The sequence below is a fragment of the Corvus brachyrhynchos genome, unplaced genomic scaffold (assembly GCF_000691975.1).
Source record: "Corvus brachyrhynchos isolate BGI_N302 unplaced genomic scaffold, ASM69197v1 scaffold22, whole genome shotgun sequence".
Taxonomy (NCBI): Eukaryota; Metazoa; Chordata; class Aves; order Passeriformes; family Corvidae; genus Corvus; species Corvus brachyrhynchos.
In genome coordinates this window covers 5,122,094-5,135,339 of record NW_008238355.1, presented here as the reverse complement: position 1 = coordinate 5,135,339, position 13,246 = coordinate 5,122,094, and the positions used below count along the sequence as shown (strand labels likewise).

Genomic DNA, 13,246 nt, shown 5'->3' with positions numbered 1-13,246 from the left:
TTCTTTCTTTCTTTCTTTCTTTCTTTTCTCTTCACTTCTCTTTGCCTCTTTTACTATTAAATAAAATACATCAATTTTTTGGCAACAATATCTAACCTCATTTGGTTTTAATCTCATTTCTGGGAAAATTTTGAACCTTGTAAGTTCTTTTTGGTTTATGCACAGAGACTTAGCTTGCTTTGCTTTTCTGGGTCTAAACCAGATCGTAACAAGGAGCAAATCCATTTAGCTTAGCACATACAGAGAGATGTCTTCGCATATGATACTGGCATAAAACTCATTCACATTGACCATTCTATCAGTTGCTCTTCTCTTCTCGCATAAAGTGCATTTGTTCCACTAGACAGTACTGTGAAATACTCGTAGGAAAAGAACCAGGAAGCTCTTATTTCCAGTCTTTCCAGACTCTTGGGCTGCAGTAGTGATAGGTATTCCCTGTGAGCTCTGCTGCCAGGAGGCTGCCTGTTAGCTGTGACAGATGACAACCTCCTCTCCTGGGCAAGTGCCTCAGGTGTTCATCTGACAGATGGTCCTGTCCCCGCCATGCAACAATTTTGTTGCCCACCTGCAGGCAACACATTGCTCTGTCTCACACGTCTGTGTCTGATGCCAAGATGCTTTTTCTGGCTTATTCTGGTGAAGATCAGCAGGGCTCATGTGTGGGTGATGTATGAACATTGCATAGGTATGGCATCTGGCCTCCAGTCTTCCTAGCATTGCATCTGGAACTGCTACATCTGTAGCCTCACTTCTCATTCCCTTGTGCTGCCTGTTCCTGAGCTTCTCTAAATCTGGCCCACAAAAGCATTCAACGTGTTCCCCACAAAGGCCTGCCACTAAAAACACAAGTAGGGAGGATATTTGGGCAGAAGTCCTCCAGTGGGGCCCCTCCTGCTGCTCCACCTGCTCTGCCTGTGGATGACAGCACTGCAAATCCCAAATCTTAAAAAAACCCAGTAACCCTCTGCCTTACTACTATCTCAACACATGCTGCCTTGGTTTCTGGGCACTGGTTTGCTGGGACCGTGGCCTTGCTTGGCAAGACCACATATATCACCCACTCACCAAAAGATAAATATGACAAACTCTTCTGGGCCTTTTAGTGGAGGCAAACTGGAAAAATGGTCTCCCTTGGGAAGAGAATGTAAAGAGGTGCTGAGATGCTGAATTGCTGGTGTGCTTTTAAAATTAATTCATAGATGCCATCACTCCCAAGGAAAGGAGAATTCTTGCTGCCAGTGGTACAGCCATCACTGAGATATAATAAGGGGTATTGCTGCTGTGGCTTTGGAGCTGATGGGGTGAGAATAGACCTTTCCTGTGGCTGGGCACAATGTGTGACCCAACTGCATCTGGCATGGCACCACCTCTAGTTGTAGCTTTTCTTGTTATTTCAGTTAGAAGGTCCCCCAAACTTCAGCAAGAGTTGGGGCAAGCAAAAATGTCATTTTTGTGTGGGTTCTTCCGTGTCTGCTTACAGGGGCAGCCCCACAGCAGCTTTCTTCAAGGTGACGTGCTGACATGCTTATTGTATCCCCCATCCCCACTCTCAATAATCAGTCAACTACCTTCACAAAGCTGGCAGCAGTACATTAGGCTCCAGTACTGAATGTGCCAAACACAGCTGAGAATGGCAAAAAGATGGCTGCAAAAGTTACTGAGTCGAGGGAAGGAAGGGGCAATAGTACACTAGAAAGAGACAGAAGACGACTTTGTAAATCAGGGATTTTGCTGAAGTCAGACTGTGGGGTTGTAGCTGTCATGCTTAAGACACCACTGCAGTGCACCTTGAGCCACAATATTTTCATGGTTTGGATGGACATAGAATGCAACAGTGAATGTTGGCACTCAGATGTCTTTTCTGTAGAAACGAAGTTTTTGGCGTCAGAATTCAGCTTTCCTCTTCGAATTTCCTTTCTTTTCCCTCACCTTCTTTCTGATTAAAGAGCCAGCATAGTAAATGTCATTTAGTAGCATCTATAAACACATTTCACAACAGGAAATATTAAAAAAAAAACAACAAACCACAAATTCTTCAAGAAGGTTTATCTCAGGAGTGATATTTAATTGACAGGCTGACAAAATAAACCATGCTTTTTCATAAATCTGTCTGTCTGTCACTATATAATCAAACAACATTCATGGGGATTACAGAAAATAATAGTTTTCTTCTACTTTTTCTTCTACAGTCATGACTGGGTGGATTAAGACAGTTATATTCTTGTCATTCCACCTTTGTCTCTAACATATACAGTAATTCATTCCTATTCTCTTTATTATGAAACGTCAAAAAAGAGTAAAAGGCCAGTCAGTGACTTCAGAAACAGGGAGTCATACATTCCAAGGATTGGTGATGTTCAGAGCCAAGACTGATACATGTCAGACACTGAAAACACTGCATTGACACTGCACAGTTAAATTTAGAGGCTCTTATAAGAGAGAAGGGATTTGTATTCTTGAAGTCATTGGGTTTAATTGTAGTGGTGCCTTTTAAAGAAGAATCTTTTAGCACAGAACTAACAGGAATACAAACAAACAAGGGATTTAAGGGTAAACCATCCACATTTTATAGAAACCACATCAGGAACACATCTGCAAAGTGTTTCAGGATGAAGCACACTAGGATTGGGACCTGATTACGTAGCAGTGACATCAGCCCCAAAGGACATGTCCCTACAGTTACAGGCTTGCACACACAGCACAGACCCACGAGGAGCCAGCAAACAGAACATTGTTGCACAGCTGTTTGAAACAAGGTGCTCAGCTTTGCACAGGATTCACGGTATCCAGCCTTTTTCTACAGGGATGTGTGTAATCCAGGTTGGTCTTGGGTTTTAAAAATGGGAAAATTCAGATCAATCCAATGCTGTCAAACCAATTCTGTCTGTGACAAGTAGCTGCTCAGGGACAGACCCTTCTCTGTTTGGTTTATGTCTGAGCCTGAGCAAGCAAGAGTTTTCAGAGCAGAACCTGTGGGCTAGGACCACTGTAACTGACAAGAGCTGTGGCTTGGAAGTCCTGCTGACCTGCTGGAGCTCATCAAGGTCTTGGTACACACCATCAGGAAGTAAAGGGGACTTCAGTCACATGCAAAGCTAAGTGGCAGATCAAATTAGTTTGGAAAGATTTTAGAAGTATGTAGTTTTCAAATGTATATGCCTCACATGGTAACCACATTCTAATGTTAAGTCCGTTTGTTTTCAAATATGATTTAACTGTTTAAGACTTGTCTGATTTCAAACATAAATGTCAACACATACTTTATTGTTCTGGGACCCTCTGTGGCTGGGTGCTGAGGAGGTGGTGAGCAGAAGGGTTATGTTAGAGGAGAGAAATAAAAGGTAAATTTCTGAACCAAAAATGAAAGAAGAACAAAAGTGGATAAAAAGCAGTGGATCAAGTTACGTCTCTGCTATTAGTGGCTGGATAAAGAGCCCTACAGTCCCAAACACACAAAGAATTATAAATACCCAGAGAAATACTCTGTCTATCACCATAGCTACGTATTTCCAATCATCTTCCACCTGCAAGAGAATAAAAAAAGAAAAGGATAAATGACAGGAAATGTTACATGCAATTGTGAGTTGACATTATGCAATAGAAATGCCTCTTGTGCTTTTGAATGTGAGGAAGAACACACATGCAAGTCAGGAATGTTGCTTGCTGTGCTTATAGTTGCTGCAGTTTTCAAGTCTCTTCAGAGAGGGCTGATTTGCTAATGGTATTTTGCCACTTTTGGCTGCTAACATACAACACTGTCCTAGTCTGCTGAATTTTTCTAAATATTCAAGTCTGAGGGCAGCCCATCCATGGTTGTGATGCTGACATTAACAAATAGGACCTGATCATGCAGATCAGTGGTGCAGAGTGGGGTGGGGTGGTTTAACAGCAGGCACAGCCACCATAGCTGCACATCACTAAACCCTGCCAAAGGATTTATCCTGACAGCCCACGCAAGACACAGTTTGCTATTATACTGGTCTGACCTGAAACACGGTCTCTCCAATCAAGCCCAACTGATTTCAGAAAACTGGACACATGGACACATGGACTATAGCAAAACAAGGGCTCTGACTGAGCACAATGCAGCATCTTGTGCTAAGCAGGACAGAGTGGATTTTGTATGTCTGAGAGACAGACCTTAGAACCACATTCAATGAAGTTGCTGTCCTTCAAACTGTAGCTTTAAACTTGCACTGCACAAGAAACACTGCTGCAGAAGAACATTCACTCATATAAACTAGTGACTGTTCAAGAGCTCTCTGCTGAGGGATCTTCCATGTGTTTTCCCAATTTCATTATATTTTTCTCCCAGAAAATACTGGGTTTAGGATTTTTATTGTGTTGAGGGTGAGGAATACAGTGGCAGTTATTGGGGAGCATAAGTAAAAGTCAAGTAGGGTAAGTTCAAAGTTGTAAACTATGATAAAGGCAATTCAGCCCAGGTGAGAAAGATAAATAAGGTAAGACTTTTCAGGATTGTATTTGGTTTAATCCTATCCAGCCTCCCAAGGCTGCTGAGACGATAGCTGTAAAATCAGTAGTGTTGGGTTGAGTGATGGGGATGTTATGAAAAGAGGGTGGTTGAAGAAAACTTCATGACCATGGATAGTAACATGCTGGAAGTCAGGGAAGAACTTGGAGGACTTCTGAAAATCAGAAATGGAAGCTGTATTTTGCATGAAAAAACATGCAGGAAGAACTCCCACAGCTGTAAGTGTTGCTACAATTTTTAAAGGGTTTTTATTTATACAGGACTAGTACATAGTATCACCCATATTGCTTTGTATATCTGGCTGAAGCAGAAGCAGCCTTCAGAATCACTTTTGTCTGTCCTTGCCTGAGAAAAAATCCCATTTTTTCCCTGAAAAAGGGATTTTTGTAAATGAAAAATCATGCTTCCCATCCCTAATATGTTTTGAAAGGTAAGGTACAAAGCTGCTGATGAACACACTGGACTAAGAATACAATTTCATGTGTCAGGAGAGATTTGCAAAATGCAAATCAGCAAAACTAGCAAAGGAGGACTTCTCCTGAGCTGCATAATCAAGACAGCAAGTTATTTGGATGACTGCATGCAAAACTTCTTCTTTTTGGGAGAGCATCAGAGAAAGCAGCTGAATCAGTACATGTATATGTTTTATCCAGCTGGTGTGATAATGAAAGCCAGGCTGAGATGTTTGGGTTAAGGAAAGCACTAAGGGCATAGGTACTGAGCAAGGGTCAGCTCAAACCCCATACTCCTCTATGGCAATAAATTCCTGTCTTTTGCTGCGGGCTGGCATGTACTATATGCTCATTCTATGAATTCAGTCACCAGCTTAACTCTAGTCCTTTATTCAGAAATTAATGGATTTTGTTTTCAGATGAAATTTCTTCTGCAGGGAATAGAGAAAACTTAATCTTTAGGTTTTAGGGGAAGAAAGGTAATCTTTATGTTTCACAGAAGTTGCATGAATTCCAACACAATATTCTGATAGAAAGTATGCATATCAACACTTCACTTATAAAGCTTTTGTGAATTTCGATACAAATAGAGCAGTATTTAGTTTTGAAATGGATTTTACCATCATAGAGCATCTAAAAAACTTCAAAAGCAAAAATTCCATGACAGATCAAAGATATATGTTTCATTAGGTTCTAAACACTTTAAAAATATCTTGAAGTGTCAGAGAATTCCTGCTCCTTGTGAGGTCTCAGTGTCAGCACATCTTTCTGCAGTTTCTTTTAGTTGCTTGTGTTTACACATGAGGATGTGGCCCCAGAATTCTTTAAATTCCAATGTGCATCATTTTCTATGACAGTAATCCCAAATAGGATAAAAAATTTATAACCTCACACAAGCAAATTCATTAGATGGTCTTCTTCCCCAGCAACTTGTCTTACTGCTCCTGTACCTTTAGGATTTCCTTCTTAGACCATGCCCAGTCTTCCTGGACTCCTTGGACCTTCAGGACTGACTTTAAAGTGTCTCTGACAACCAACCTCCTAAACAGGCCAAAATCTAGCTTCTGAAGGTCCAGTTCTGCTAGCACCCCTCTTAACTTTACCCCAAATTGAAAACTATCATTCTATGGTCGCTGTGCCCACGGCCTCCAACCACCACATCTCCCAGTAGTCCTTCTCTGTTCACAAACAGTGAGCCCAGTGGGGCACCTTCCCTGGTTGGCTTGCTTCCTGTGCCAGGAAATTATCTCCCACACACTCCAGGAACCTCCTAGACTGATTCTTCTCTGCTGTGTTATACTTCAAGCAGCCATCTGGCAAGTTGAAGTCCCTCATGAAAACAAGGGCTGGTGATCATGATACTTCTTCCAGCCTCCGGCAGAATTCATTGTCTGCCTGTTCATCCTGCCTAGGTGGTCTGTAACAGACTCCTACCAGGACATGTGCCCTGCTGACCTTGCCCCTGATCTTTACCCACAGGCACTCCACCTTGTCATCACCATTGATTTCAATACAATCAAAACAAGCCCTAATGGGATGGTTACCTCCCTTACCTCTTTGGTTTCATTTTGAGACCTCATGTTCTCTGCGATGAACTGGACATTGCTAATGACATCCTTCACCTCTGGGGAGTACTCCATGTGCTCTGCCATCCATTTCAGGGACTGATGGCTCAGCCGTCTTTTGGTCCTTGGGAGTTCAGCTGCCTTATCACAGTGGCTGCAGCGCTGCTCCGTGTGCAATTTGGTGTCTTTGTGTTTGCTGCGCTTTGACTTGCCCAACTTACTTTCTGAAGCTCTCTCATTTTTTCTGGAGGCGTTTTTTTTCTGCTGTTCTAGTGGCCTCTGCATCAACAGGACTTTGGGGAGCAGGCTAAGGAAGATGGTTTTTACCCATTTGGGCATTGTGTGTGTGGTTGGAGTCCTGTAATGTATATTGAGGACAAACACTGTGATGACAATTGACAGAGTCACAAATATCATTGTGAAGAGTAAATATTCACCTACTAGGGGAATTACTAAAGAAGTGGATGGGATTGTTTCTGTGATCACCAGTAAAAATACAGTCAAAGAAAGAAGCACAGAGATACAAAGAGTAACTTTCTCACCACAGTCAGATGGCAGGTAAAAAACTAACACAGTCAAGAATGAGATGAAAAGACAGGGAATGATCAGATTTATGGTGTAGAACATTGGCAACCTTCGAATATAAAAGGAATATGTTATGTCTGTGTAGATCTCCTCACAGCAGTTATATTTGATATCATGTTTGTAGCCAGAAGCATCAACTATTTCCCATTCACTATTTTCCCAAAAGTCATTCATATCTACTTTGGATCCAATGATCAGAAGATCAATTTTGGCTTTGTCATAGGTCCATGAGCCAAATTTGAGTGAACAGTTCTGATGATCAAATGGGAAAAAGGTAATATCCATAGGACAGGAGCTTTTAAAAATAGCTGGTGGGGTCCAGGTGATCATTCCATCATAGCGAAGGAGGGCTTTGGTCTTGCCTTCAACTTGAAAATCTCCCACAGCACTGGAAAGACAAATGAGGCAAAGAAAAAAAATTACCATGGAAATAAAAAGTAATGGGTGCTTTCATAGGTGCTGCAAGGGGATATTTTTGAGAGAAAGAGTCAAATGAATCAATAAAATGGGTAAAATGCATCATCATACTTATTATACAAGACAATATCTGGTTTCCAAATTTTATCTGCTGGTACCCGAACAAATTCAATGCCATCATATTGTCTGGGATCCCACCGTAGTTTGTAGTCATTCCAAATCTGGAAGAAGAATGGACAAGGATTTTAAAACCTTAAATTATCAACAAATATCTGTTTCTCAGATCTTCCTGTAAAACAAGAAACTATGATAAAAATGTAGCACACAGAGAAGGGGACAATGGTCCAAAAGACAGCAAGGCCATGACCTGGAGAAACACTGGATGTGTGAATACTGCTCCCCTTGATTGCTACTCTGTTCTCTGTGACACCATGGGGTGGCAATTGTTATGAGCTGCTGGCATGCTGGGATCTCTCCTCTGTCTTGCAACATCAGTAAAGAGCCCTGTCTGTGAAAGATAACTTCCCCACTGCCAGAGGAAATAGGGGCCTTGCTGCAGCACCCCATTGGTTAGGGGAGAACAGCACCAGAGGAGAGCAGTACCCTCATGAGCTAGGCAGCACACAAGCACACGAACAGGCAGCTGCTGCCAGAAGACAGTATTGCTTCCACAGGAGTAGGAACCAGGTCAGGGCAGCAAGGGATGCACAGCAGCTCTCTTGCATTGCTGGCTATTGCCCTATCATGGGGCCATGCTCCATGGTCTCTCTCCTATCATAAGTACAGTATCATTTACAGAAAACTTTGCGTGGACCACAATCAGTGCCTGAAAATAATGATGCAAGTTAGCTATATTTTTGCAGCAGTTTAGGTCCTCTAAGTATCTTTATCTATGTAAAAGCACTAAAACTATCAGGAAAAATGGAGGTATGTTCCTTTTTCTAATAAATGTTTTGGTGGAGATGACCTAGGACTGCAGAGCTGCATATTTAATCACTCTAAGGAGTACATCCAGCTAGATTTTCCAGAAGAAAACCTATCATCATGAAGTTGGAGAAGAAAAATATATCCCACAGGAAAGAAGGAAGATGTAACTTCTTGGTAAAAAGAATGGAGAAATTACTTTTTCAACTGTGGAGCTTCTCCTTATTAGTTTTTTAAATCCTTGTTACAAAACAAGAACTTGTTCGATAGATGTAACTTATAAGGTAACACACATTTCATCATTTCGATGCAGAATGCATGAGAAATGCAACACAGTCACTTACGTGTCTTAGCCACAAATTTGTTTCCATAATCTGATTGACTTCATCCTATAAAAAACACAGGTAAGAACCAGTTATAGTGTCCTGAGATGACCAAAAACTTAGCCCATAAAACCAGAAAATAGAATTTCACATTAACTAATGCCAGATTCTTTTCTAGCATCTTTCAAGAGGTTTACACATTGTACACAGTGGTGTGCAGCCCTACTGAAAAATTAATAAAGCTTTACTGAAAAATCATGCTCCATAAATATCAGACATACAGAAAGCTGCACTGTTTTGCCAAGAGCTTGAATATCTGGAGAGCACACAACCTAGAATTGTTCTGATCTGTACCAGAGGAATAAGGTTCTTCTTGTGGCTGTGTATTTTGTCGGATTCAGTGTTTAAAAAGCTCTGATTACACAGTACAGAATTGGTCAAGATCCAAGGAAAATGCCATCTGAACACATATCACAATGTTCTTGAATTTCTATGCAGACCTCTAGAGCAGATGTACTTGACCAGCACTAAATTCGGTAACTGTTATACAGAGACCTTCTTTTTGCAGTCACTTAATGCAATTGCCAGTCAGTCATGAATCAGAAAGGTGGTTTTGCTTCTTCCAGATTGCCTCTCTCCTGCTCATCGTGTTTGCCCCACACCCATTTGCATTCCAAAACATGCAACATTCATCCCCACCTCCATGCTTTAAAACACCACTCTTCCAGTTGCCACACCATTTTTTCCTTATGTCATTTTGAAACAAATAGACTGAAAAAAACCATGTAAAAAAGGAGAAGATTTTTCCCCTCAGGACCACTGGGAAATGACAGTAGCCCCACAGGAGAACTGGTCATATGCTACACACAACATGGACACACCAGATGTCTCTGGAGTGGGCTAGCCCTGTGAAGAGTGGGCTTGAACATTCAGTACTTCTGCCCTGGGCTCTGGAGGCTGCTACCTGAAGCAGAGGGGTTTGATGCTACAGAGTAAGCAAACGAATCCGTGTCATTCAAACCACCTGTTCAAGCAACTGGAATGACCTGTCTGACTGAAAGAACAGCAAAGGTCTCAGTATGTGCACTTAGACACATATGAAATACCAGCTAGGATAGTGTGGGTGCGTGCAGCCATCACATTTCCATCTCCCGCTTCAGCGATTTGCGTGTGTTTACAACCATCCCCAAAGCTCAGCAGTATTCTGTAGTGAGTCTTACCACATTTGTAAGCTGGGTAATGGCCAGTTCAAAATACACTGTGACAGGATCAGACACATTTTCCACCGGTCTAATGAACTGGTTGTACTGGGAGAAGAGTTTGTGAAATAACCGTTCCTCTGACTTGCAGGCTGTGGTATCTGTGTTAGTAAAGATAAAGAACAGCTAAGCCAGACGTAAGAAAAAGGGGAAGAAGGTACTGGATAACATACTAGTCTGTGCTATATTTATGGATCTCATGCTTTTGACCATCTTTAAAGCCATCAGAGCACAGAGAGGAGAGGGTTACTAGTATGCTGTCAGCTGAAAGCATCCTCCTGCAGAATGCTGGCTACTCCTTGTTTCCTCAAAGAGTAAGGTAACGGCTTCAATCTTCATGTCCCCTAAACTGGATTTAGCCTATGGGCTCCATTTGGCCCACCCTGGTATCACACCTGGTATCAAAGTAGAATAAGGTGGTGTGAAATAGAAGAAGTAGAAATGTGACAGATGTAATCTTTGTGAATCTTCCTGGTAAAAGAGGGTGTTTATGAGAAGCATAGCTACTTAGAAATTAAAAGCTTGAGTCTGCAACTACTGTATCAAAATCTCTATCAGGTGACTACAATGATGCCTCCTCATCTTGAACACTATGACTGCATTTGATCCTCATGTTTGATATTTCCAATCTCCAGATAGCACAGTTTTACTTTGAAGAAAGTTTATTTATTAATGAACTTTGTGAACAAGAAAAAAGTGGAAACATTAACATTTCTTATAGAATAGCATGCATCTGTGTAGTATCTATATCATGTATCTGTGTTCTCTGGGAAGAAGCAGATCACAGCTGTAACCCTCATTAAAGAAGAACAGACCAGGTGGCTTAGAAGAAACAAGGTATGTGACAGGCACTGAGCTGACTCAGGGTTAAGAAAAATGCTCCTAACCTGCTACACATAGTCCAAACCTGAAACAGTTATTTTCACAATGTTAAAGGTTATACATTTTGATTTCAAAAGGAAAATATTAAATAATAATGGCTCTGGCAACATCAGCTCAGAAGAACAATTTTCTGGAATAGCTCTGCTATTACAATGCATTACTGTAATTCAGCACCTAAAATAAAAATACTTTATAAGGTCAAGATTTAGAATTTCCTTCTCATGTTGCACACAGTTGTGTTATCAAAGCTATACAATGATCCCGAAGATATTACTGATACAACTGAAGAAAAATTTGTTTTCAGACTCATTGTCATAAGTTTTTTGCATTAGTCCCAGACTGCACTAGCACACATTAGACAAGCGACCATGATAAGCCTTTATGATTGCAAATATTAAACACAGAAGGGGTTTGTGTCAGGCAGCATGGTCTCTGGCACAGCATAGAACACAAATTTGCAATTTACATATCCCTCAGTGAATACAAGGGCCTGTGGATGCACAGATGTCCCGCAGGGAGACGCTTGGTCTCAGTATGCTGCACTTCCATGCTTAGACTGCCCTTTCCCTGTTCTTGAAAAAGAGATTTTGCGTCTAAGGTGATACAAAGCATCCTGAAATTGCAGGGGATTATCATAACTGCAAGCTGAAATGTTGGCTACTGGTCACTTAAATGTATGGAAAGAAAAGTTTAGTAAAAATTTTAAAACTTGATGTTTCATTTCATCCTTTCACCATCATTCAGAGAAGACACATGAATGTCTATAAAGTTTGGATGCTTTTAGATCGTGCATTGTTCAATTCAAAAAACAACCAAAATTTTTCTTTTCAGATTTCGTCATCACCGCCCATAGCACTGTGACTAGAAGTACACTGCTGTGGGAACATAAAGCCTTGTGACTAAAGTCAATGAGTTTAAAATCATGTTTCATTTGAAATTTTCCCACTGGCTTCTTAATAGACACATGCTTTAAAATAAAGTGACAGAACCAGACAAGTATTTAGGTCTTATCTCATGGTGCTGCTTTAAGACAATATCTTATGCCTTGCTAACACAAGCACTATATTTAATGCACATTTGGTCATCTGCAGAAGCGAGACTTTCAAAACAGATGTGTGTCCTAAAAGAAAAATCCTGCTAAACTGAGTGAGTGTTGTGCGCAGAAATGACTGCAGCATATTTAAACACAGATCAAAACCAATTGTGAACAACAATAGATTAAGTTCTCACTTTTGAAAGTGTGAGTACTGACCATGCACATCCATAGCCTGCATTATTTAAGCACTTGCAAATTCAAGCACCAAATGAAATTACTAGGACTCCTCTTCCATTTTTATTGTTTTCTAGAAACAGTTCTTCAATTAGTTATCAAACAAAAATGAAGAGTTTTATGTCAGAAAACCAGTATTGCTTTAGCTCTTTTTAAATACTGTTGAAATGTTACAGTTTTCAGGTTAGAAATAGCTGGTAGAAGCTTTACGTTGAACTCATTCAAGAAAACAGAAGCAGAGACAGTGACTAGAAAATACTCTAGAAACTGGTATCAAAGAGAGCCTACCTTTAATCAAGGATGTGAACATGAATGCCCACACACAGAAAGCAGGGCAACACCAACATAGCCACCTCTCAGGATGCATTGCTAGCAGCAGAATAGAGCTTCCTTTTGATAACACAGGTTTGGGGAAAGAAACAAGAGGCAAGAAGACATATAACCCTCCTGATGGTAAGTAGGCGGTGGAAGGATGGATTTCGGTTTTGCATCTGCAGCAAACGGCAGCCTGCTGAGCTGAGCAAAGGCTTGCCGAGTTGCTTTCACTGGCACTAGGCAAGGAGAGCTTAAGCCGTGCAGAGCGAAGGGAGTCCGGCAGCATCCTATCAGCTGACTTCACATTTCCAGTCACCCGCACCCCTGCCTCGGGGAATGTATAAGAGTGCAGGAGAGGGAAGGAAGGCAAGACACAGGACAGCCATCATGGAGCAGGGGGAACATTCCCTCAGCCATTTACCCAAGGGTTAAGAACTCTCATCCTGCTAAAGCAGCTGCTTTAGCTATTGCCTGGTGGTCACCTCAGTGAGTCTGTCAGAATATGCAGAGGTGAAACAGCTTCAGTTTCTTGGCTGCGGACTGATTCTTTGGGTGATGGAAATGGATGCTATAGGGTTTTAACACCTCTACGAGAATCCATATGAACCTTGAAATAAGCACAGCATCAAGTGATAGAATTGCTTGACAGTATTCTGAGTGAATAAATCTAAGGCAAGTAGACTTATTATTACCATCTGACAGGAGCAACTAAGCATGCTAAGTTCTTTCCTGGCAGTCAAGTCAGCTTACAACATCAAT

At 41.3% G+C, this 13,246-nt stretch overlaps 1 protein-coding gene across 1 annotated transcript; it reads right to left on the bottom strand.

The window, feature by feature from the left end:
* Positions 1-2,031: 2,031 nt before the first annotated feature.
* Positions 2,032-12,809, bottom strand: CHRNA6 (cholinergic receptor nicotinic alpha 6 subunit). Its single transcript, XM_008634556.2, has 6 exons — positions 12,461-12,809; positions 9,982-10,121; positions 8,783-8,827; positions 7,626-7,735; positions 6,501-7,485; positions 2,032-3,524 (listed from the first exon to the last, which is right to left on the bottom strand). The coding sequence occupies exons 1-6, from the start codon at positions 12,771-12,773 to the stop codon at positions 3,402-3,404; spliced, it is 1,716 nt and encodes a 571-aa protein (XP_008632778.2). The 5' UTR covers positions 12,774-12,809; the 3' UTR covers positions 2,032-3,401.
* Between the last annotated feature and the right edge of the window lie 437 nt (positions 12,810-13,246).

Coding starts and splice junctions, on each gene's coding strand:
- CHRNA6 (XM_008634556.2), bottom strand. CDS start 12,773: ATGCTGCCGGACTCCCTTCGCTCTGCACGGCTTAAGCTCTCCTTGCCT. Junction 8,828..9,981: donor TTACCCAGCTTACAAATGTG/GTAAGACTCACT, acceptor TGTTTTTTATAG/GATGAAGTCAATCAGATTAT. Junction 7,486..7,625: donor GATATTGTCTTGTATAATAA/GTATGATGATGC, acceptor TTGTCTTTCCAG/TGCTGTGGGAGATTTTCAAG.